At 43.0% G+C, this 26,197-nt stretch overlaps 2 protein-coding genes across 2 annotated transcripts in view; both read right to left on the bottom strand.

Annotated features, from left to right (window-relative positions):
* Positions 1 to 798: 798 nt before the first annotated feature.
* Positions 799 to 20,421, bottom strand: limd1a (LIM domains containing 1a). Its single transcript, XM_080501687.1, has 8 exons — positions 18,784 to 20,421; positions 13,015 to 13,116; positions 7,478 to 7,545; positions 6,150 to 6,212; positions 5,261 to 5,391; positions 4,177 to 4,228; positions 2,757 to 2,825; positions 799 to 2,240 (listed from the first exon to the last, which is right to left on the bottom strand). Exons 1-8 carry the CDS (start codon positions 19,925 to 19,927, stop codon positions 2,100 to 2,102), a joined length of 1,770 nt encoding a protein of 589 aa, XP_080357813.1. The 5' UTR covers positions 19,928 to 20,421; the 3' UTR covers positions 799 to 2,099.
* A 4,403-nt stretch (positions 20,422 to 24,824) lies between these two features.
* Positions 24,825 to 26,197, bottom strand: part of lars2 (leucyl-tRNA synthetase 2, mitochondrial) — a 34,033-nt gene continuing 32,660 nt past the window's right edge. Inside the window, exon 21 of the mRNA XM_080500690.1 lies at positions 24,825 to 25,172. Within this exon, the coding sequence (XP_080356816.1) occupies positions 24,993 to 25,172 (180 nt within the window). The 3' untranslated portion in view covers positions 24,825 to 24,992. The remainder of the gene's footprint in view (positions 25,173 to 26,197) is intronic.

Consider the following 26,197-nt stretch of genomic DNA (forward strand, 5'->3'; position numbering starts at 1 on the left):
TTTACACGAAAATTTCACAAAGGTATAGCCAACTTACTGTAATTAACTGCAGAGCGAGCATCCACTCGAGACTCTGTGAGAGGGTAGTTGTCAAATAAATACGAGCACATGGCTAAAATGCGCTGCAACTTCGTCACGCGTGTAAACACGTGCGCTCAACCTGTAGCTAACAGCTAACTGCAGCTGCTCCTCGCGGATCTACAGCGCCCCCTCAAAATAAAGTGATATTTCCGGTACTTCGTGAGTTTCTAACGACATAATATACAAATTACTATATATATACCAACTACGTGTTATTAAAAATATATCATACTTTATGTAGGTATTTAAGAAGAGTACTTTGTACTGTCACTATAACATTTTTAAATGGTAAAATCGATTTGTACAATGTATGAGGTATACCATACTAAATCGATAAAAGATTTATGACTAATCATTTGCTGTTTTATGATATAATGATCGACCTAAAAAAAAATATATATATATATATATTGTTTTTTTTTTGCAGTGTTATGGTTCACACTTAACTCTGTGAAGTGTGCTGTTCTTCCTGTAAATGAGTTTTCCATGCGTGCTATAGTTTCCTCCCACAGTTCAAAGGCATTTGAGATCACACACCTCATAGGTGTTTACTAGATAAACACACAACTCATAGGCGTGTGTTTATTGTGTGTATCCTGACTTGAACCCATAGTCAGCTGGGATCAGCTCCAGTCCCATGCAGCAATAACTTGGATCCTGAAGCTCAGAAGATGGCTGGATGGAAATTGAATGAAACAATGAAATAACCAGTGGGCATTTTGCAAAGTATTTATTAAATATTTTATTTTAAACAATCATGCAGCACATAGATATATGCATTTTTACTGAATCTGCAGCTGACTATGGAATAAGGACTTTAAATGACAAGCTAGTAAACTCCTGTCAAGACACATATAATGTTTGAATTTGAAAGGTACATGACAAACATTGTCCTTCACAGAGCAAATCAAGTTAGTAATTAATGGGACTTGCATCGAATTTTAAAACAAAACTAATGATTAGCGACTGTAATATAAATATTTTTAAAACATGTTTGTCAATATAATAAAAGACAACTAACTGCAGGCCTAGTCAAGGTCCAAGTATGTGCATAGAAAAATCACACTGCTATCTGTAAGTGCTCAGAACACACCGTATGGGACGAATAATGGATTCACGGTTACCCAGATTTATGTAGAATTGAAGTGAATGCAAAGATTTTAGAACTGACCCTCGACTCAGAGAGGTGTAGCTACTGGAGGACAGTCACACTGTTGAGTGTTGATATGAGGTGGTTAACTCAATAAGTATTTGTTTGGTAAAATTGATAGTAGTTTGCATTTCAAAAATTACAATATTGACTGTGTGCAGATTAAGAATCTACTGTGTAACCTTCAAACATGCAGATCACCAGCTTGAAAGAAAAACAAATTGTTTTTTTGCACCACAATCAATGACTATAATAGAAAAAAAGAAACACTCCTGTATCTAAATACACATCAGCTGGCATTGGGTAAAAGGTGACGTGCTACTTCCAGTGTGGAGATTATCGTGATCCAGAACATCTTCTGAGAATCCAATGAACATTGCATAATCTCAGTGAAGGAGCAGATTACCCTTCATACGAGAATGAAACATTAGGTACCGGTGGATTTGCAGATTTCATGTATTCTCTGTAAATCAATATGTTGATTCTTGTCATAAATCACGGGTTCTTTGCAAAATTGTGTAGTAGAAGGCACACAGCATCTAAAAACAGCAGACAGTTTGAATATTTACACAGCCAATGCAACTGATATTTATATAACAATAACCATAAGGAAGCACTTCTGCAAAGTCAGAATGCAACTCTTCAATGCTTCCAAATAAGAGGCTTTGGTATATCACAATACTTCATTACTGGGTCATACCCATTAAGGACACTTCATTAAATTTCCTGTCAAAAAAAATATGCATCAAACAACAGTAAAATGTAATGCATTGAACTAAATCAACCCTCTACAACAAGAATTGTAAATATCCACATTAAGCAGTTCCTCCAGATGTCCACCAGGTGTCTCCCCCAGCCCACACCGCAGTTAGTAGGTGGAGGAGGCAGCAGCCACAGGAGAGGGACAGCCAGGCTGGATGTGTTTTAGATGACAGGAGTGGCAGAGGAGATGGCCTTTCAGAGGGTAGCAACGGTGACCCTCCTCGTCGTTTAGCTCCATCTTACAATCCTGAACGGCACAAAACAAGGAACAGCAGGTTGAACTGCTACATAAGAGGTCTGTATTCGTTTCTGACGAAGAATAACATTTGAAATCATCCATTGCTCGACATGTGTCCTTTATGTGATTAATCCTTCATTATAATTATTAGCAATAAATATGTACACAAGACTAAAAACCTTCTTCCTGAAAAAACTAATAAGATTTGAAAAATCATAAGGACACCCCACACGATAGCAAACAGTACATCTACCAGCGGCTCCTCTGAGAGCTCACTGATTATATTTGGATGAAGAGAAACAGCTCTGCCAGTCTGACTTTGAAAAAAACAAAATGAAGAGGCAATTAAGTAAAATGGGGAGATATGGATGATGAGGTGTTGGATACCTGCACTACTCAGCAACGCACAATTACCAAGGCTGTAATTAAGATCGACTCATTATAATTTCTCATAATGAGGTATTCAGAGGATCCCTGGCTAAGAGCCACTAAACAGATGCCATCTCAGAAACGTCTTTTACCCACCTCACAGTGGTAACATTCCACATGGTAATCTTTGTCCATGGACACAACTCGAATGGTTTCATCAGAGCCCTGGGGAGAAATCAAGACAAGCGCAGGTGAAGTGAAACGCGGCAGGAGCCACCTCGTTCTGTTCAAATCCTCAGTCTGACAAACGCGCCAAAGATCAATAAAAAGCAGGGGGACATTGATGAAAAGCAAGAATTAAATCGTCTGTGCTTTACAACACATTCCGTTTTACAACTTTAGAGTTTAAGTGATCAACAACCATCATCTCTTTCTGTCAAAACTCTTTTGAGCCTTCTGAATTTATTGTTGAACAAACAGAACTCAAACTCCAACTCTAACTTGGGGACTTTTCTATTTATTAGCCTGCATGTCTTGTCTCTGTGTGCTTCTGCCCAATACCCAGCAAATCCAACTGCAGCTGAGCGATGTTCGTGCTCATGTTGTTTTGACCTGTTGCCTGGTGGCGAATAAGCTTTTATTGAGTGTTCTGTTATTGGTGCCTTTAGGGCGAGTATGAAAGTGAAGAAGTTGATAAGATGACCAGACAATATCCTGCAGACTACTCACTGACTGAAAATCCGCACGTGGAAAACTTGTGGATGTAATTCATTCATTCATGCGATACATTAGAACGGGATTCACACAACTGTGACTCTATGCCATCGTCTCTTGGTTGCCACAATGTTTGTTACAACAGAAGCTATAATTGCTTTTATGGGCCCACGTAAACACTGGTCTTAAAATTAGCTGTGGTGAGGTCCATTTCTAGTGGACTGCTTATTCATGAGCATCAGAGAACCCAAATTTAACTTCAAACAAAAAAGTTTAAAGGTACAGTCAGATTCTTGCTTGCAGCTGATGCAGACGTCTTTGAGTTACTTCTACATGCAGCGTCAGAAATCTCCCATGCAAGTAAAATATCCTCTACATAGAAGCTCCAGAAGTTTTCAGCCTCACATCTATCACTGCATGTCCTCCACTCACTGAAACTGTGAGACACAGTTTTACTACTAAAATGTCTCATGTTGATTGTTATTTTCCACATTGTAAGGTCACCCAACTGGCCAGCTTGAGCCCTTTAACAGACCAGTCCATGTTTGGACTCTCTGCTTGATTATATGCATGACATCATTTCACCGTCTTTACTCTCTTTTTCCTCTTGTGAACTCCTGGATACACATTCTCAAGAGCCAGAATACAAAGAAAAACATTGAAGCATAATCACATTATAATAATAAAATTGACAGACTAAATGATTCTCTTAAGTTTGTCTTTATCCAAACAGTCATTTGAGTATCTCCTGTCAGTGTGACATTGAAAAACTGTCAATATTGCTTATTAACTAGGTGTGGCCCACACAAATATTTAAGTGAAATCTTAATTTAAAAAAAAATAATTAAAAAAGGTGTCTTACCTCTGAAGGAAGGATGGGCTGGTTACAGGCGGCACATTTAGGAGCAAGGACCCTGAGAGAGTGAGATGAAAAGAAACAGAGTCTCACAGGATTGTTCAAACTATATCAAATTGAGTGAATGCAGTCCATAAAAGAGTTGAATTCAAATGCAGACTTTAAAGATCACAAATTATACACGGAGTCCCTCTTCTAAACTTTAAAGCTGCTGAGCCTCTCGCCTCCCTCTCTGATTACATTCACAGATCCCGACGGAACGGAGGAGGTGCCAGGTTTGCAGATGTGCGCGCTTTCTCTCCCGACACACAAGTGATTCCCCAAATCCAACATCAAGCAGGAAAGAAAAGGCCGAGCTGAATTCATTATTTCCACACACATGGCCGGCACCTGGAAGTCTGAGGCAATACCAAAGGGTCTCTCAGTGTGGATGAGCAGGGAACAGTCACACACAAACCGTATACACAATACGGTTTGACTTAATCAGTGAGGGGGGGGTGCGTGGGGGGCCGCCAGGCGGCGGTGGGCCATGTGTCTGACTGGGCGCTAATACACCGTCCCAGCAGAAAGATGAACAGCTGGAAAAGAGCTGCTGTTGAGGGTCTGCAGGTGCTACTGCTGACAGCTCAAATGTGAGGCCCGGTTGTGTATGTATTTCATGGACGGTAAATCAGTTTTTTTCTCACACAATGCCTAGAATCTTAACACGGGTGTCCGAAAACCGTGACTTGTTGTGACAAAGTACGTCACCGTCCGATTCGGACAGGGACAGCTCTGGCCTCACGCTGCTTCACACCTCTAACTGGACGGTGACCCCCCCCCCCCCCTCCCCCTTTCCTTCTTCCTCCCTCTTCTTTCATGCCAGACTAAACTTCTCATGTGTCTGCCACACGTGGCAGGGAAACTCAGTCAACCCAGCGCAGACCTTCTCAATCTGATCCCACAGCAGAGCAGCAGACTTAAGAGAATACGGCTGCGAGTTCACTAGGAATTTGAAACCAAGACATTGTTTTTCCTCCAGTGTCGTGTTGAGCGCGGATAAATCCTGATCTGTGGTCTTTTAAACAACTGTGTAATGGGTCTCGCTCACCTGTGGTAGTCTTTGACACAGTAGATCTTATTTTCAGTGTCCACAGTGAAGGGCACTCCATCAAGGCTCTCGTTACAGATGACACAGCGGAAGCAGCCGGGGTGGTACGACTTCCCGAGGGCCTGCAGGATCTTCAGAGACAAATGAATCCAGTGAATGAAACATTAATACCTTATCTCTGCAGCTATTAGTGCTCTGTCGTATTTCTTTCGAGTTGAATGCACAATAGTGAAAATAATCAGTGAATAAATTAAAAAATTCCAGGCGACTGGTTAATAATCCCTGTGTGTTTCGCCAATTGTCATTTCAGCAATGAGTAAAACAATACAAGAGGATGAGCTTCACAAGTACTTGCTTTATTACTTGTAAATCTCAATAACAAACCTTTCTCAAACCTCCCGCAATTTGGGAACATAAACTGTCTCCTCAGGGAATTGCAAGATGAAGACAAATGATCTGTTGTACGACAGTAAGAACTCTATTGTGTGGCGACAACAATAAGAACAAAGTCCTTTTCTTCACCGTGTCTGCTCAAAAGAGAACATTTACGGACTCACTATTGGTAAATGGATTTCACTTAGAAGAAGAATGAACATGAAACCTTCTGATCGAGAGACAAGACTCGACCAACCGAGCCACAGTCGCCCCGAAATCAGTCAGCAGCTGACTACGGATGACAGCATGTGTCTGTCCTTTTTTTCCCCTTCTCCTACCCGCAGGCGCACGCATGTGTGTGTGTGTGTGTGTGCGCGCGTGCGTATGCATGCTGAACTTCCACTTAAGTCTTTATCCAGAGGGGCTCACATAAAAAATTTAAAAATGAAAAAAAAACTCATTGAGGGTGAAGTAAATGAGTAGACCCGGCTCCGACACACACGCACGCTCTCACCATGTCCATGATCAGATGTCCACATGCATTGCACTTGTCAGCAGACTGCTGGAAGCCCGAGTACTGCAACAGAAGAAAGAAAAGTCAACAGTGAGGTCACTGGGAAGGATCTCTTGAAGGCATGACTGAATTCTTCAGCTTTGTTTACTGTAGAGTGCTAAAAAAAACAAACAAACTCAACAATGTCTGACAAACGCCATCAGAACACATGTTTGGTTAAGCACATGTATTTGAACTAAAACTGTTGTTTTTAAAACGGACTGAAAACACACATAACAGTTTCTATAACTTCTAACAATGGACATTGTTTGCTTTTAATCAGTGAGTGTCAGTACTGGTGTGTTGGGCTGACAACTGGGTTTAACTCCACTGAATACACATACACTGTTTGAATGAGTGGAATATTTTGTATTGTATGACTGACTGATGTCATAGGGAGGCCATGCTGACTGCCTAAGTGAAAACTACATATAATTATCTCTGCATGCAGGGAGCAAGTTTAATTTTGCTATAATTTTATTCTAATTAGCCAGTTGAAGAGTTTTTGGTGAACGGGCAATTAGATTAGGTTTTACACAAAAGGGTAAACATGCACAGACACTCTGAGAGTGTAAATAAAAGACTAAGTCAGGAAAACAAACGTTTGTATGCGAGCTATAAAAAGCAAGCTGGAATGAAATAGATGGTCAAACTCTACCAGAGGATTTCAGTGGAGTTTATAATGCATCTCATGATTATATGAACACTGAAAGTTTCAACGTGTTTGCAATGCCGTCAATACTGCGGCAGTGTAAACAGGCTGGCCGCCCTGCAAGTAATAAACCAAAGCAGAGAAGTGTCTCCGGTTACCGACCTTCATCCAGTTGCACTTTAGGGAGCGAACTGATATGAACCGCCTGCATTAGAGGTTTCAAACTCGGTCACAAGGTCGATGACAAACTCACACTTTGTTATTATTGATTGTAAGCTAATGTGAAAAGATTTTGACTAATGAGAGAATAAAAATGTTGATCACATTAACATTGGTGATCAGAACAGATATTATAAATAAATATAGGCTCTCTCTCTCTAATGCATATTGAAGTCACAACAAAGGGTTCCAGAAAGAAACACACACACACACACACACACACACACACACACACACACACACACACACACACACACACACACACACACACACACACACACACACACACACACACACACACACACACACACACACACACACACACACACACACACACACACACACACACACACACACACACACACACACACACAGCAGATGTACACTAAATATTGCATATTGATTATAGACCACTCACCAGGAAGTCCTCTTCACAGAAGACCTTCCCTCCAACATAGTAGAAAGCTTTCCCCCTCAGCCTCCGACCTGCAGGGACAGGAACAAAAACCTGTAGCATTATTGTGCTTTTTGTGAGTCACTAAAAGAAAAAAAATAAACTAGACAATTTCAAACAAGAACCATCGGAACACGTGTATTTGGTTAAGCATATGTATTTGACTGGGACAATATCAAACACTTTTGGTAATATGTGTTTAATCTGACAAGGGAAAGAAAACACAATGACAAGGCTCAGAGACTATTGATGTGAGGTACACGGTAATTACTTGAAACCATTCTCAGGTAATGAACCCTTCTGCAACATTCATCCTACTGTGCTAAATCCAGCGCACATAAATCAAATAATGTGAAGTAGTGTTTAAAAGGATCGACTCAGACGATAAGAAAGAGATGTTTGTCAATTCAATGTCCGCCAAGGTAATGGAAATATGACTCTGTGTGTGTGTGTGTGTGTGTGTGTGTGTGTGTGTGTGTGTGTGTGTGTGTGTGTGTGTGTGTGTGTGTGTGCGTGTGCGTGTGCGTGTGCGTGTGCGTGTGCGTGTGGCTATAAAAAAAAACTAAATCCAGACTGTAGACAGGAAGAGAGGAAGCATGCTCAGCATGTGTAAAAAAAAAAGAAAGAAAAAAAAAGAACAAAGAATGGCAGGTTGTTGTCGACTTTTCCCTGTGATCTGCCATGAATAGAGCAGCGTTTAATGTTACACCTGTCCTGTAAGTGGATTTAATCAGTTTTTCCCCCTGTCTTTGATCCAGATATGCTTCTTGTCCCAGCAGAATATTCTGCTGTCTGTCACAAACATATTATGTTCAGCCTGACTTTGACCGTATCCTCAAATGATGCCTGACCTCAGCCTTACCTGAAATACAAGCTGCCACCCTAAAATCTAATGCAGCTCAGACTTGTTTTAGGACCCGTAAAGCGGACGCAGGCAGTTTATGGGGACGTGCGAACTGGCCGAGGTCCTCACAACACTAGTAATACATGATTCACACACAAGCACATACACAAAGACACAAAATGTTTTAGCCAACTTCACTTAGTTATTCTTGCTCAGGTCCCACAGGAAGAGGCAACATTCCTCACATTTTCCAAGTGGGGAGGTGAGGGAGGGGACAGCAGGGGGAGGAGGGGTTAATTTTAGTGGACAGCAGCTCTCTTTATCTCTCAGTCTATGTCTCATGCTCTGCTTACCTGATTATTTCTATCCACGCTATTTTCAGTCTGCCCGTCTCTCCAAAGCAGGGGAGAGCGATTCATTTTCCTAAATACCCACATGACACACTCAGATTGCTGAGGGCAGAACAATAACATGAACCCAATTCTCCATAATCTCTTCTTAAAAAGTACAATGTTTCACTCTTGTTTTGCTTTCTTCATTTCGTTTTAGTATCTCTGTGTAATGATGATGTAAATTGTAACGTTCAAACATAGGAGTTTGTTCACCACCAACTGACCACATCCTGTTTTTGTAGTTTGAACCCCGTGAACTCTAATTTTTGAGAGGTAACAATTGTTATCTCTGCTAATCAACGTGATGAAGAATGATGAATTAGCTACAATAAGGAAAACTAAAGCTGCTTCCTTCAGAATGAAAGCAAACAGTTGCATCGAATGCATCATGTATACTTTTTTTTTTTATTCCTATTATGTCATTGACTTTACCCGGCCGCTCTGTGACAACAAGAGGGCCAGTAGGATACAAAGACATCGGATACATTTCAACATTTCATGTTACTCAGCTCAGTGCAATAAACCTACCAAGTGAAGAAAATGGCGAGTTCAGTCTTGGTACATAGAATAAGAGTGCAGCCAGTTGTACTGTTTTCCTCTGCTAAAATCTTTATTAATCTATTAGGAGAAAAAAAGAATAAAGCCTAGATTTCTTTCATTTTTGATTTATACTCACTGCAAAAAAAACAAAAAAAACAAGGATAAACAAACAAAGGGACATACAGTATAGTCAGAACTGGTTACTCACAAGCACATTATCTTAAAATAACTGAAAAATAATCATATTGAAGCTGCCGAGCCCAGTGCACAGTGTTTTAGTAGCTATTAGTCTCTCCTGCATAGTGTGTGTCCCACTTCAGTCTGTGTAGGGAGCATTTCTGTTCTTCAGTGTTTGCCCTACGATGCATGGTCGACTCAGTGTATCGCGCCTTCACCCATATTCAGCAGAGCTCAGCTCCCTTGCAACCCAGAGTTGGATGAAGCAGTATGGGAGACGGAAGAACGGCTGCAGCTGCTGAGGTCTGGCCGAAGCGCTCAGACGACGGAGAAGAGACGAGCCACTGCGATCAGGCCAAGGTGTGCGACTCGCCTCAGGTACTTACTGACAAGACAAACTTCGAACTGCATCCCCTGAAGGAAGGAGGGGAAGAATCATGAGGATGGAAATGAGTTATGCTCCATTCCTCTTCACATTCTTCTCTCTCCTTTTTTTTTTTTTCTCCCAGCGAGTCAGGGAAGGAAAGCTTTAAGCTTTGTGGAAAGATAAGAGCTTAATTAAAGTCAGGACTGACGGTTCGAAAAGCACCAGAATAAGCTACGACTACTACGCTTTCATAAAAATGTAAAGCACCTGAGGGACATAACAAAACACAACGCCACTTTCTAATTAAACTATTCGATGAATTCCCTCATGTAATCCCATTCAGAAAATAAGCAATTCAAAATGACCATGCCATGACTTAACAGTCAAGGCTTAACTCTGTCCTTCCTGTAAGTCAATTAGTCAAGTAAGACCTTTCAGCAATTAGCAACTCTTTTTAAAACCAACTTTAAAAATGTAGTTTATTGGCTATTTTACAACAAGCACTAGAAATTATTGATTGATCAGATGATTGCCGCATGACTGCCTGGTGAAATTGCCCTTTTAGGCAGTTGAACGTCGTGATCATGAATGTCAATTCAAAAGGAAAATTCCTTTTTTTGTCACAAGCTAAATACCCTCAAGTGTTTTTACCTGTCCAACCATTTTCTAGTTTTGAACGTCGTCTTATTTTATCTGCAATTTAGAACCACTTCAAGGCCTTTTCTTTGACACTTTAGACATCATAGCGGGAATTACTTCTGTCAGTCTGAAGGCATTTCTCACGACTGTGAACTACACCTGGATCATCAAGTTACGGTCCTGACAATCTCCCCACCAGATGTTAACATACCAGTGGATTCAGGGCCTTTTCTGTACTCAAAGCTTGCGGGGCTGATATTAAGAGTGAGGAATCTGTATGTCGTTTTGTGTTCACAGTACCAATGTGCAGCACATCTTGAGTGTCGTAAGTAATCATCAGGCTAACAAGTATAATTAAACTGCATTTAATTTAACATAAGCATAATATAAAACATTTCCTTAAAAGAAGGAATATTTGTGGATTAACATCCTGCTTTACTTTGAGAAATTGCCTAAATCAAGCTTAGTCACTAACTGGAAATTGTTTGCGCCATTGAATGGGAGCATGGGTAACGATTAACCTTGAGGGAAGCTCCCCTGCAGCGAAGAGCTGAATTTAAAGGAGCCTGAGCTCCTCAATCCACCACAAACGGTCTCTTGCCGCTCACATGGGAGGTCTGCGGTCTTACACACTTGTGATGAAACCCAACAAGCAGAACAATGGAGGAGAGGAAGAAATTATGCCTCTCATAACACGTGGCATCGTGAATGTTCCGCGCATTATCGTGCGAAAAGATGCACAGTGAACATGCATATGTACATGTAAGCATGCGCCACTTCACGGTGGCTGTGTGGAGTGGGTGAGGTGCTCGCACTGAATGGTCTGCTTGTCCTCTTCATATCCAGCTGACACAACAGCATCTACTGTCCCTCCTGGAGCCCGACCTACTGAGGGCCCCCCCTGTGCCTGCATTCCTCCCCAGATGAGATGCTTTTTTCCGGGGCCACTCTCAGCAAACACAACCCTAATGCCCTCACGTGGAGCAAGCTATGAGAGGTATGTGGTGTTTAAGCCTCCCTGACTCCCTGTCCACTTCAGACATCAGCTTCACCAAGTGTCACAACATTTCTCTCTCTCTGTCTCTCTCTCTCGCTCTCTCTCACTCACACACACACAGAGTACAGAGGGCAAATGCAACCATGTTAATTACAGATTCAAGTGTGTAACTTGTAAGGTCAAGAGTGATGTAAATAATGAGCCGTCGCAGGGGGTCACCACCATGCCAGAAATCCTCCGCATACCCACAATCTGATAACCGGGACACAGATTTTAATTGGTTGAAGTAGAGAGGCAGGCTGTGATTCACCAAGGCATGAAGATACCGAGCAGCCACAAGCCGGACGGTGCAGAAGGGGTCAGGAACCTCAGCTGATGTCTGACAGGACTTAATTGGTCATCTAAGCTGAACAAGCACACCCAAAAGGCTTGGCCAGTGCAACTTTGGGTGAGAGGGCCAGAGAACAGAGGTCAAACTCAGATCCATTAAAAAAAAACAAAAAAAAAAACGTGTCGTTTAGAGTAAAGCACTCGCTAATGTGGTTTCCAGAAATTCAGAGGGAAAATATGTAGAAACATACACATAAATGTAGATGATATAGTAGCAAATGTTTGAAAAGGGTTTTTGATAATACTGCCAAGTGGAGGTTAAATTACGGTAAGACTGCAACCTAACTATGCAGTGAGAACAGTGCAGTACATCACTGCAAAGGCCGGATTTATAGTAAAATAGCACAATACTTCATGGGCAAAAAAAAGGATGGAGAGGGGAAATAAAGTCAAATGAACAGCCATCAGTTTGCAAGTCATCTAAAAAAATCTGCCATCTGATGATCATGAGCCTTGAATAAAACCTGGATATTTGACACTCATATTCATTACAGAAAAAGACCAAAGAAAACAATTTAACATATGTTTAGACTTTAGATGTACATTACTTAACAATGCTATTTTAGTTTTAGAGTTAAAAGGTATTTTCTTATTCCTCCATATTATGTAACGATTGTAGCAACACTTTGGTAATGGTCAGTCTCTACTATCATCATATACATTTTCAGAACTTCATATCTTTTAATCTGTCTATTTTTCTTTCAATTCCATGTACAACTTTTTTTTTTTTTTTAAAGAATCTACATTGGTGTGGAGCGGTTCTCTGGCCACCTCTCTGCCATATAAGTGGCACAGAGCTCATATTTCTCAAACATGATTATCGTTTTAAACGTTGACTTCACAGTCTGAACCTCTTCATAAGATGCAGATCCGATAATAATCTGAAAGCTACTTTTCTGGGTGAATTATTCAGCCTTAAATCCTCGCTGTGTGTATCTTTGTGTGGGCTGGGGGAGGGACTGGCACACCCAAAAACCAAACACCGGCAGCGAGTGCAGGACAGTAATTCCTAAATAACTGTTTTAGCTTGAGGCTGTGAATGACTGAGGAGGGTGGCACCACTTTCATTCAGGAGTAGAAGTAGTAGGAGCCGGGAGGTGACGGGAGCTTTACGAGCCAAAGTCTGTTAGTGTGTATGTGCTTGTGTGTACTTACTGCAGGCACTACAGGTGAAACAGCTGTCATGGTAGAGGCGACCCATTGCTTGGCAGGCCTGGTTTGCTCCATGCACGGCCTTATTGCACTTCACGCAGGCTCCTAGGGCAAGACAGCAAGTCAGAGAAAGTCACAGGAAGATAAGTACAAGCAGTCCACTAAAATATATATTTGAATCACAAATGAACCAATTTGCACACCCACAAATCAGGTTATACTATCAGTTTGTGGAAGACAAAGAAAAGATAACTTCATATATGTCAGGCAGCCCATTCAGTAAGCTGTCGGACTGAAATGGGAAATATATTGCTGATTGCTTATTTGGCTTGGCTCAGGGAACGGGAGTTCTGTTAATAAAAGCCCTGATAAAAATCAAAGTGTTTCTACTCCCAGCACTCGCAGTTTGTGTGACTTGATATCAAACACTTTGAGTCTACTTGATATAAATCCTCCCACTCATTCAAGCCAAAGAAGACGAGCTCAAATGTGTAGAGAGAATGTAGCATGTCAGAAAGAAGAAACTGGAGGAGGAAATGCATGGAAGTAAGGACTCTCTTTTCTCCCCCGTGTTGACTGAAGAGTATGCATTCAGGCCTTGCAGAAAGCAGATCACATGGGTAAATGCCAGGCAAATTACATAATCTCTCCATTGACTTTGGACAGCTCCTGAGCAACACAAAGTCTGCCTGTCATCAACGCGCAGCTATTTTCTGATTATCTAGAGCTGCTTAGGATGCAACACTTTCCGAGGACCTGGTGAAAAAAAACATCACCAATTCATCATCACTTTTCCCTGCCAGTCTCGCTCTGAGCATGCATTGTGTGACTTGATGTATTATGGCAGCTGACATCTGGACTGTCCATCACTGGTGACCCTAATGAGCAGTCAGCTGGCTGCTATAATCAATCAGATGATAGGGTGTGAAACAACCCGATCAAGAAGTGAAAAGTGTGGAACAGGGGGGATGACACTGATGAAAAGTGAGACCTGAAGTTTTTTGTTTTTTTCACTTAGTAAGAGACTGTTCGTGTGCGTGCACGTGTGTGTTTGTGTGCGTGTGTGTACTGGCATTAGCCTATTTATGTGTTTTTATAGAAAAACTCCCCAGAGACTGAGAAATAGCACCGAGCAGAAGCAGCAGCCCAGCCCTGCTCCTCCTCGAATGCGAACAAAGAAACTTCTGTTTCCACTGTATCCAACACGCATCACACGGCTGCCGCCTCCAAAAACACGCCGTTACGTTTTATAACCTTTGTTAAATGTTTCTCCCCACCGACTCTCGGTAACACAATATACAACGGGCCTATATATAATACAACTAAGCCCCTCCTAATGCCACCACATAGGACACATTGGCAGGGGCCCCAACGGCTGGAAAGATTTGGAGATAATAAAGGGATATTAATAGAAGGCAGAAGAATGTTGCTCTTATGTAAGCTATTTTGTTTACATGAACACATGATAAAGTAGTTATCCTGTCAAAATGGACAAACCAGTGAAAGAAGGGTCTTCAGATCACATCCTCTCAGTGTGAACCAGCAGCACAAGTAAAGAAACAGCATACAGACATGACGGTACACTCACCATTCTAGTTTATTTGCGCCTGTAATTTGTATAAAATACAACAAACGATAGAAAGTTACATTTTAAGGTAAAACTTCTGTATTTTAATTGTAAAGTCCCAGCCAATTTGGCTTCGAGAAATATATTTTCTTTTTTTGGGCTAGTCTCATATCCCAAAACAGTGTAATTATTCATGGGGACAGACTGCCTTGGAGTTTGTGGGGGAAGGGAAGCAAAATATGCAGTCAAATCTCTCCCCTCTTTTTCCCTCCACCGCCGCTCACCTTAGCCAGCTGTCAAAACTCGCGGTGGCTGGCTGCTCGCAGGCCGCCGACAAACAAAAAAACTGTAGCTGCTGCTGGTATCACTTCTAAAATTGGATATTCAATTTTATGTTCAAAACCTGCATTTCACAAAAGCATGCAGATCAGAATCTAATGTGCTAAAACAGGTGCTGGATACTCATGAGCCCGTTGGTTCTAGATTGCATCATGTATGTAAAGTAAGTGAGATCCATCTATTTTATTCTATGTAATATAAGAGGAGAGGTTTTCTATTATTTTCTGATTGATGTTTTCAAATATTTCAAGTCATACATTTCTTGTTTTTGTAACTTCACATAAGTTTATCCCTGAATTGTGGCTAAATGAACAGACTCGCTCTCTTACATGACAACACATGTGTTTAAAGGTATACAGGAGGATTTTCAGGAATTTTAGGAAAGAACCGCCCTCTCCACCTTTTGAAAAAAGTGCGCATGCGCAACGCTGTACCTGCTCCCGAGACGGAACGCCTACTAAAACGCGTGCGAGAGACATGCACGAGCCCAGTTCTCCTCGTGCACGCTCTGTTTACAAGTCATAAGTCGGCATCGCTCACATAAGCTCACTTTACAAGAAGATTTGCACCAGAGGGGGTGAAACTGTGTAAAAATGTCCGAGAATAATGCGTCGGGTCGGCCACCGGCTTGATGAGGACCGTGTGGAGTGAGCTGCGCGCAGGGACGGGCACGTACGACGGGCTTACGTCATATATCACCAGAATGATTGACAATTGGGAGGACCAGTTATTTTGATGATCCACCCGGAAGAAGAAAATCCTCTACTATACCTTTAACTTTATCTGTTTAAAAAAAATTTAAATGGTGCGTTTACACTGCAGCAGCAGACACACTGACAAAGATGTAGTTAGTATGTCGGGCCTCAGCAGGGCGCGATTCGTACTTGTTGTAAATGAAACCACACAGATTTGTATGCAGAGAACAAAAGTGAACAAAATTGAGAGACCCTGACATCCGTATGGACTGATGACAAATTGGATGCTATCAGGGGTGAGTGTCAACAATCAAACTACTGACATGAACTATAAAACTTGAATACGGACTGCAAGTCATACCACTATGGGTCCGCCATGTTTGTTTACAAGTGGATTAGCAGAAGGAACTATTTTCAAGGGGAAGGACACGGAAGTTATAGTATGTGCATGCACAGTAAGAGCACTCCATAGCCTCTGAGGCAGTCTCCGCAGGGGGGAAAACGCGGCCGTGAAAGACTCTTTCCACCATGGGAGCCGGTAAAGAAAAACAACTTTGCAGATACAGTGGCTCCACACACACCGTTGCCGTGTAAACGGCCCCCCCCCCCCCAATAAGTGAAGAAAGTTTTGCGGATAGACTCGTATTCGTTGTCGTGTAAACGGGACCTTACAGAAAACGTTTCAAGTGTTCTTGATGGAAAAATGGCAATGAGACGTGACAAGTTACTCTATGTGGTAGAAGGAGTGTAAAGTCTGCGTTCAGAGTGTGGCAGAGGTGATGTTGAGTTCTAACTTTTTATATCAGACCCCAGTAATAATATTAAAAAAAAATTATATATATATATATATATATATATATTCAAAAGACTGAGCAACACAAGGCAACTATAAGTCTGACAGCACATTAACCACATGATCCACATGTAAAAGTAGAAAAACTGCACATGTACTGTAGCCAGTCCAACTTACTAAAACGTGCTAAAAGCACCACACCCACAAGTGGCACAGCTTTAAAAAGAAAATTCTGTCAAGTATCGCAGTCTATTTACTCAACAGTGAAAAGATACAGACATGCCTGAGACAATATCACATTCATACATTAAAAAAGAAAGAAAAAAAGAAAGCTTCCAAAAGTCTGCCACAAGCCACGAATCCCCGGGAAGAGTTAAGACAAAGCTTTCCACTCAACAGCCAGATGGGATAAATTAATCCTCCATCTTAACACAACAGTAAACGCTCCACTGTGTGTGTGTGTGTGTGTGTGTGCATCAGGAGGAGGGTAGCGTTACACAGGGGATGTCCTTCCACTTCTCCCTTCTTGGATGAACTTGTTCATAAATCTCACATCCTCTCGAGCTCTTTTGGCGAAGAACAAAGAGGCGTCCGAGAACTTGTCCCTAAATCTGTCCCGTTTGTCTACTGATCCATTCAACCACACCACAGGAACCCCCAAAAAACTCATCTGAGGCTCCCCCTCCCTTTTGTTTCTGAAGACCTCATTTCTAGAATTCCTTGCTGTCGTCCTGCAGACATTCCTCAGTGTTCCCCTGGTGCAGCCGTTTGGCACTGAACTCATATTCCCAGAACCTCTGATTCCACTTGTGCCAATCAGCAAAATGGACACAACCCTGCATATGGTACCAGCTGAGATATCATGTAAATATCTCTGATGCATTGGCAGAGGCTTAGAAAAGCAAAGTTCATGTTGCCTCTGGATTCCACAAAGCGAGAGTGCAACCGACCAGCACCTTAAAAATATTGTACGAGAAAACACACCTAAAAATTGTTCAAAATGTGAAGACTTCTATGAATAATTACAAACGCCTTATATCAAGTTGCTAAAGCGCAGGAAACTAGCCTACACAAGTTTTTTTATTCTGGCATGGAAGCATGACTCAGAGGATGAGCCATAGTCTGGTGGGAAAGTCCTTATAGGAGCTCAGTGTGGGAATGTGTGTGTGTGTGGGTGTGTGTGTGTGGCCGAGAAAAGATATATACTGTGCTACTTTAAAATCTGCTCCTCTGCTGTGCACTCCCACACACCAGTAACATTCATGCTGCAAGGCTATTGATGAAGCTTTCTGGGTTTGGCGGCATACGCCAGGAAGTCTACCTTTACATATCCATACACACACAGTGGGGGGGGGGGGGGGGGGGGGGGGGGGACTTTGTGAATTACAATCATGGCATTCCACCAGGAAATTCCTCCAGTGAGGAGGTGGGGAGGGTCTGTGTGTGTAATGAGGGGCTTTGTGGCCTCCAACAAAACATCACCCAACTCGCACTGTTTCCCATCCTGCTGTGCTTCATGTGAGAAGCAGGACGTCGCATTTCTATGAATGGTCAAGCAGACGAGCGTCAGCTTTACCGGAAACAAACACCATACTGCTTGCAACTGTGTCAACTCATCCCACAACCAAGCCAAGTTTATAATCGGTTCCTGCCAACGCTCTGCCAGTCACATGGAGAGCAGCTAAAGAGCTACGAGCACTGATATGAGGAAGAGAAACTAGATATTCTGCTGATGATGGACATCCTCCTCCACCCTCTGCAGCCGCACATTAATGGTTACTTGTTCTTCATATGACTCCCATCATGCCCACACTGACAGTCAAAGGTGCTATTATTCCTAATCATTTTCCACACTCTCGCTTTCACATGTGCACAAGTATGCTTGCTATGCTCAGAGAGTCCTGAAAAATGTGCGTTTACAACAAAATGTAAAAGCTTTATCCAAACAAAGTAAACACAGGAATTAAAATGTAAAAAATCACAAACTCAGATCTGATCGAAGCGACCAAGCTTTAACTCGTGACTTCATTTATTCATGTTTTTCCATTCTTGTTGTTGAAAAGCATGATTGTCAGCATTTGACATTTGAGTTTGACTTTAAATGCTCCCAAAGACCTTTAACGTCGGGGATGCACTCCCGATGAAGCCATTTAGAAACACACACCAGATAAGTGTGTCCGTGTTTGAAGGAAACCCACCAGAGAGATGACTGAGAGGGACAGCGTGTGCACGTGTAGATATGAAGTCAAAAACAGTTGGGTTTATGTTCTGAACTGTGGGTGGGTGCCTCAGTCATTCCAGTGGCTTGAAAGCAGATACAAAACTGACAGAGCCCCCCCCCCCCCCCCCATGTTGGTGTTGCTAATCTGATGTCTTACCAAAGTAGTCAGCCTTTGGTTGGGCATCCATCTCTTTTTCCAGCCGCTTTGTGAGGACTTCCAGTTTCATTTCAGCTGCTGAAGGCCCCTGTTCAGGGGGCTGGGTGGTAAGGGATTGACAGGCGAGTTGGACCGCCTTAGGGGAGCAGGGGACTTCAGCCTGTCCACAGGCAGGGACTTGACTCTGACCTTGACCTTGGCTGAAGCTTCTGGAGACACAGGCCGGGCTCTGGGCAGGTGACTGGGCTTTGGGTTGAGGCTTTTCAGAGGGCGCAGGTGGAACAGAGGACGCTGCCACGAGACCATTATGGCTGGAAGTTGGATAAGCAGCTGCAGGCTGGTGCACATGAAAGTCTGCTCCTCCAGTGAAGGCACTCAGAGGCAGGGCAGGGATGGGGTCTGGCTTTGGTGCGCCAGAGGGCTCTTCAGCCCATCTCCTGGGTGGACTGGCTGCAACATGGACAGCCTGAGTCTGGTGGGATGGAAGGCTGTTGACGGTGGAAAGTTCTGGTAGGCGCTGATGAGCTGCACTGCTGCCCGCTGACCCAGACAACGAGGGGGAACGCTGGCTCTCTCTGGATGGGGCCCAGGCAGCCGGCGCGCTGGCTGCATGACGGGCATGTGTGGGCGCGCAATTGTTTCCAGGACTGGGCGGGGAAGGGGTGTTGTGCTGGGGCGAGTGCGGCTCTAAGCGCTCTTTATTATCGTAATTGTTTCCGTAGGCATAAGCCCTGCCAGCCGGGAGTTCAGCCTGGAGAGCCGTGTGGTGTTTCTGGCCGTCCAACTGTGCGTATTGGTTCCCGGCGGCGGCGCTCGGCACCGGGCCAGACAGCATCGGGGGCTTCGCCGCCGCCTCCCCCGGCTGTCTGTAACTATTGATGGGCGGTCTGTCCTTGGTGTAAAGTGTGCTGCCGTGACCCCCATTCATCTTGATGGCCTGGTTATTTTTCGCCATCTCCTCCTGTTGTTTCTGCATGTGTATCTTACTCATTTTGGAGGCGAAAACTCTCCTCGTCTCTTCAAAGTCCGGGTTATTTCCCGCATCCCTCCTCATCCGGAATAAACCGTCTCTGGACGCTTCATACATATTTAAATCCTCGATAAACTTACTCGCCTCCAGTCCTAAATCCTCGTATTTATCCATTTTGTGGGGTTAAACAAAAAAAAAAAAAGAAGAAGAAGAAGAAAAAAGCCGATTCGCGTCAGCGCCAAGAAAAGTTGCGTTAAGTAAAGGTTGAACTTAAATCACAAACGTCTGAGAGGGAGAACAAGTGAGCCCTCTGAGAAGTTGCAGAAAACAAAGAGACAACTTTTTCCTCCTATATTTCCACCCCTGTAGTTCCGTCCAGGCTCCGCCGGTGAACGGAGAAAAGTTTTGGTGAAAGTGCGTGCGTCCGGCTGCGTCCCGCTCCGCTCCGCGTCCCAGCGCTTATAACAGCGAGCCGCAGAAACCCCGCACGACCCCGCAAACTGCCCCCTCCTCCTCTCTGTGCCCGACGTACAGCCCCAGCCGGGAAACCTTCATTCAAAACTTTGTCCTCCGTTCCACCGAGAAGTGTTGGGAGAGCGGCAAGAAGCGTGCGGAAAGTCGCACCGGGACAGAGGACCGTGTCGGAGCCGCAGCGGAGCTGTAACGTGTCCACCGGCCCACCGTTTGGACTCGGAACAGGGAGCAGCTTGTTTTTTTTTTTAAAGGCGCAGAACACCGAGGACAATCCAAACCTCTGTCCCACCAACCGTTCAACATAGACCGCACACCCAGGCGACCCACATCTACTGAATGTATTCCGCTTCTTACGCACACCTTGTGTCATCCTTAAAAATAACTTTAAGATGAGTCAGCCACTACTTTCTCAGTCAAACCAAACCTTTTTCACTCTGTTCCATTAAAAAAAACAGGCTTACATGAACGAATGAGGGATCCAGGAGGTGCAAGACATGAGCATGTTTTCAGGTTCTCTAAATCAAATTTTCCTATGTAAAGGAAATCTATAATCCAAAATCTAGAGAAACTGTTGAGGGAACCTACAATGTGCTCCAATACTGAAGGTTCCAGCTTTGCTTTGGTCCAGATAGTTGGTGTGTCCATCAACATGTGGCTTCAGTCTAATGGTTTAGCAAAAGCAGGGGTGTCAAACATAGGGCTCGCTGACCAAAATTGGCCCGCCAGAGGGTCCAATCTGGCCCAGGGGATGATACGTGTAAAAGTTAGTACGAAAACATACCCTTAAACCTTAAAAAGGAGGAAAGTGAAGTTGTTAGACACAAGCACAATCAATGATAAAGAGCAGCACATATTGTTGCATGGTTTCTGTGATTGTCATCAACTCATTGAAGTTAGTTTGAACCAAACAGGAAGAAATGAGGGTGTTTCCAAATATGGCCACTTGCCTGATAAAGGGTTAAGGAAACAGCTCCATTAAGACATTACCAACCCACAGTGAGCTTAAGTTGCTTTCCTTCGGACACATATTTCCCCAACAGATGGGAGTGTTATTGCAGTGAAAGCCTGAGACATTAATTATATGCAAGTGAGGCTATTGACACAAAAGATCACAAACATGCAAATCAGCTTAAGCCGGTCAAACACAGTTGTGATATGTTGTTAGAACAAACACACTCAACACAAGATGTGAGACCTACATTTTTCATATGGAAGCACCCAACATGATGACATTGAACTCCAAGCTTCATTAAATATACTTTTAAAGACAAAACAACACATGATATTACGCATCATAAAGCAACCATTTCTATGTCTGTAGGTAATGTTTCTGATTGCAAATCTCATCGTTTTGTTTCATTTCTTATCAAACCATCTGCTTCTCGGGTTAATGAGAATGTGTGCTGATGACTAAAACTCATGTTAATTGTGTCATTAGAATCTCATTAAATGAGAAAATGTAGACTACCAGTTATAAGAAACCCAATTTTACAACTTCCAATATATCCATTACTCCCATCAGTCTTGAGATGGGCAAATGTTAATACTCTGCCAAGGAGGATATGAAATCACCCACGTTTATTTGTCTGTCTGTCTGTTAACAAGACATCACAAAAACTAATGTGGGGATCTTCTTGGAAATTGGTGCTCAGCTGCATTTTGATCAAAGGAGGAACCAATTAAATGTTGGTGGTGATGTGAATCAAAATAACTGTTACAATTGGAATTTTTCATAATGCAATATATTGTCCTATCTTGTGTTCTTTCAAATTATGAAATAAAACCATGTGATCACCAACTGTACAAATAACTAACAGTATAAGTAACTGTAGAAAAAGACAAAAAGACTGAACAGATATATCAAATCATCATTAGCATCTAACCAGCTATACAAAAAGTCCGATAACAATAATTTCAGATAACCTGTAAAACTCTAGCATTCAACCACACATCACTTGCTGGCGTGAGACAAAGCATCTTCTGTATGAGATTTGGGAGGTGAAGTACAAGCTCGGGAAACCTCTGACATACATCATCTGTCCGGCTGTAGAATTTATTAAAAGCAGATCACTGATCACTTTGAGGAAAGCATTATTTTTTGGTTTTCATTGGTTCACGCTTTAATTATGTAGTTTACTGAAATGAGTTGCTCTAATGTGCAAAAAAGTGCAATTACAGACAACTGATTGACTGACTGGACAAAAAGAGATGGAGTCAAAAGAAAACTGCATCCAAGTATAAAATGAGAGGAGGGGTTGAGGAAAAAACACAATCTACTGCAGTGATATAATAGTCATCATTTCGTACAACCTTCATAGACAGCATGACGGAGAGCAGATGCCATTTCCCATGTGTGTTGTTGTACACAGCATGGGATGTATCCAATACAGTAAATAAATGAATTCAGACAACTTCCAACATGACTAATGGTCTGTCTCCATGGAGAAAGTCAGTAAATACATGAATAACTTCAGCGAGTGTCATGAATTCACACCCATGCTCAGAGTTCAGCTGTTTCCTGAGCACAACTATGAAACTAGTGAAAATCTGCTGACATGATGAGCTCACACGAAAAGCATCCGTGGATGACCAAATTAACCAGCCCTGAGGTCAGCCTGCAGGATGGTGAGCTGTGGCATTTAGGCATCCCCCTCTGTGAGAAAGCTCATTTCAATCAGAGGACTCATGTGGATCAAGCATGTGTGTGTGTGTGTGTGTGCGTTGGCTGCTCCACTCTTATTTTATTTCCCACTGGAGGAGTTTTCCAAGAGGAATGGGAATCGTATTCTTTGGATCGTCTAAGATCATTGTCATGCTGCACATCTCCTGTGTGAAACAAATGCCACAGCTGTGGTCCAAATCAGAAGTAAGTCACAGCGGAGAATTGTATGTTTAGTCAATGATCCTTGTCGTCATGGAAACTGCAGAGCAGAGAAGTGTTAAACGAAGCCTGGGGGCTGACAGTGACAAAATTAATTATTAGAGGAAATGCATGAGTAAAGCTCTGATCTCTCTCTCTCTCTCTTTTTTTTTTTATAACCAAGAACGTTGTTGCAGAATGATCCCACTTAAGCTTTGCAGGGCAACTTCAGTCTGGGAACCGTTTCCTGGCATCGTGGCCACATCTAAAAACAGCCATCCCGTTGCTCCTTTTAATGACACAGCAACTTCGTCCCATTGTTCAGGCCAGCTCAAGTTCAGGCGTGTTTATCAGCTGCTGCTACAGAGGAAAGTGAGGGGAAGGTGTGAGAAGAGCGGCAGTGAAAACACAAAGGGAAGGGACCAGGGGTTAATAACAACCTCCCATGGATCTGATGGCTTAATTCACATAGCCAGACTGAAGGCGTGAAAGAAAAGCTGTCAAGACACAGAGAAGGGAAGATAAAATGCCTCTGTGCAATGCTCTCCCTGTGTTTTGTGCTGTGACAGCATCTGTTTGAGATAAAAATCCATGTAATCCGAGACAGTACAGAGAATATTGAGTAGAGTTCTGGCCCCGGGCTGTGCTCCATATTCCGGGTTTCTCTTCCTGTTATTCTGTCTGTCCTCGGAGCTGTTTCCAGTCACCTGATGGTCAGTGATAAAGGAAAGAAAAGGTGAGCGAGATCAGTCAGGAATGTCTTGTTTTTTTTCTTGTGTCGACTAAAGTCACCACATCTGTCATATAATAAAACACAGCGTTATTTTATCAGAAGGAAGATGCTATCTTGATAGTATTAAAATAAAAACATGCCTTCAAACGGGAGCTGACTCAGCAAGTTACACGTGACGAGCATTATATATATCTATATTTTTTTTAGGGATCAAATTACATCGAGTTGAAACAAACCGACACTGGCAGAAATGACAGACATTTGCAGCTCTCAAAATCTCCGATTGAAAAGAGATGCGAGCGCCGCAGTTCGTGAAAGGCGATTGCTTGTATGTATCAGATAACTGCTTACTCACACGAGCTTTAAAGATAGGCCCAGTGGGCGTACGCACAGATACATTTCAGCTCCTCCGGCGTGTGTGTAGTACCAGGCCGAGGCTAATGGCTGAGTCATGGTGGCCACAGAGCTGATGAATAGGCACTGCTGGAGGTGACCGTCACAACTGCAGTGAACCATTACGCTGCTGTGACCAAGTGTAAAAAACCCCCGACCGTACGAGGCTCTTTAGTTATCTGCGGTGAACCTTTGGATGGGGACAGAGCACAGCAGAGCACCGAGAAGTCAAAGCCGAGGCCAGACGAACCGGTTAAAAGCAGCACCAGAGGTGGACACAAGCTCCGATAAGGCTGCTGCTGCTGCTGATGATGATGGCGTGACTCGGATAAGACACAGAGGACTGAGCCATATGGCCGACGGAGAGGTGTGAAGCTGTGGTCATGGGTGCAATGCTGAAAGGGGCATAATGGGAGAATGGCGAGAATGTGAAAAATGACTGGACGCTAAGTAGGTGTCTGAGCTCATGTGAGTGTCAGGATCTGACTAATGGGAGGCTCATCTGAAAGAGACAGGTGCTCGATCTTCCATACAGATACTCAAAAACCCATTGCTTTAAAAAAAAAAAAAAATCTTTTTTTATTTAAAAACAATATAAATAAAAAGCCTTTTTAAATATTTACATTGACAGTACAACAGCTGATGTAAACTGATTTACATATTTTCTGTAAAGTTAGGACATTTTGAAATTCACTTCTTTAGTCTCTGCTGAGTCTGAGTGACAGACGTTCACATCCATTTAGTGGCAAAAAAAAAAAAAAGTGGCAAAAGGCCAAACATCAGTCATCAACCAGGAAGTTGATGAGAGCAGTCCTCGGGGAGAGGATGACTCGCTTGACGCTGCGCTCGCTGAGAAGCTTCTTCCCGATCGAGCTCTCCAAAACCAGCTGCTCCACCCGACTGCAGTCTTTAGACACCTGCAGGGGAACAGTCACTGTGCCACAGGACCTGTTGTTTATCTGAGGGGCAGAAAATGAAAGGGAAGAGATCAGAGAGACTACTAATCGTCTCGGAAGATACCTTTTCTCTTCATTTATTTCCCATTTACCAAACAGACTCCCACGCGGGGGCCGTGTGCTCGCTTCTTCTGGGCACAACTGGTCTCAAAATAACAGACCCCGCCTCTCCTCCATTTCTACTGAACCCTTCAAACACGTAGTTAGTGGTAGGTATGGGGAGAGCCACCGGGACTTGTATGTTTAGACGCAAGCGCATGTGTGCATAGGGCAAATATGATCCCATCTCTGGAAGCGGTTGCAAATAAATGGTGTGGGTGTGTTTCTGAGGCCGCTGAGCCGCGGCCTCCATTCTGGGACAAACCCAAAAAAACGTGATTAGAGGACAGAGTTGAGCGAGGAGGCCCACAACAGAGAGCCCACTCCGAGGGAAAGGCAACGTCAATTTCATCGAGTACGCACTCAAATATAGACTGACATACTCTCTTTCGAAATGTGTGTGTGTGTGTGTGTCATTGTTCTTCTATACTGGTGAGGCCTTAAATGAGATTCACGTTGGAGTGGGGACAAAAATAGGATTTACCCCCCCAAAAGTAGTTAAGTTTTAGTTAGCCATGGTTTTTCAAGTGACCCAGCTCAGAAATATGGAATCACATTGCGTCCTCCCACCCTGACAGCTCCTTCCTGGATGTACACGCTTTGCCTCCCACTAAAAATATTGTCATTTTGATTGAATCGCCATGATTTTTGAATGGATTTCTGGTTTCAGTGAAATATCTGGCATAAACTGACATAAAAAAAAAAACTAAAATTATGTTTTATAAATGTGTATTTCAATGAAATACTACTTTTCCCACCCTGTATAGTTTAATCGTGTAAATGTACGCTTCCCTCACACACAAGTACATACGAGGAGTATGCTCTCGTTCACCGTGTTTTTCTTTGTCACAAGAACTTCTATTCATCTGACTGTTTTCTGTCATCACATATCACATGGGGATTAGAACGCTCTGTCAGGAGATACGGCT

Source organism: Blennius ocellaris, assembly GCF_963422515.1.
Source record: "Blennius ocellaris genome assembly, chromosome: 8".
Lineage (NCBI taxonomy): Eukaryota > Metazoa > Chordata > Actinopteri > Blenniiformes > Blenniidae > Blennius > Blennius ocellaris.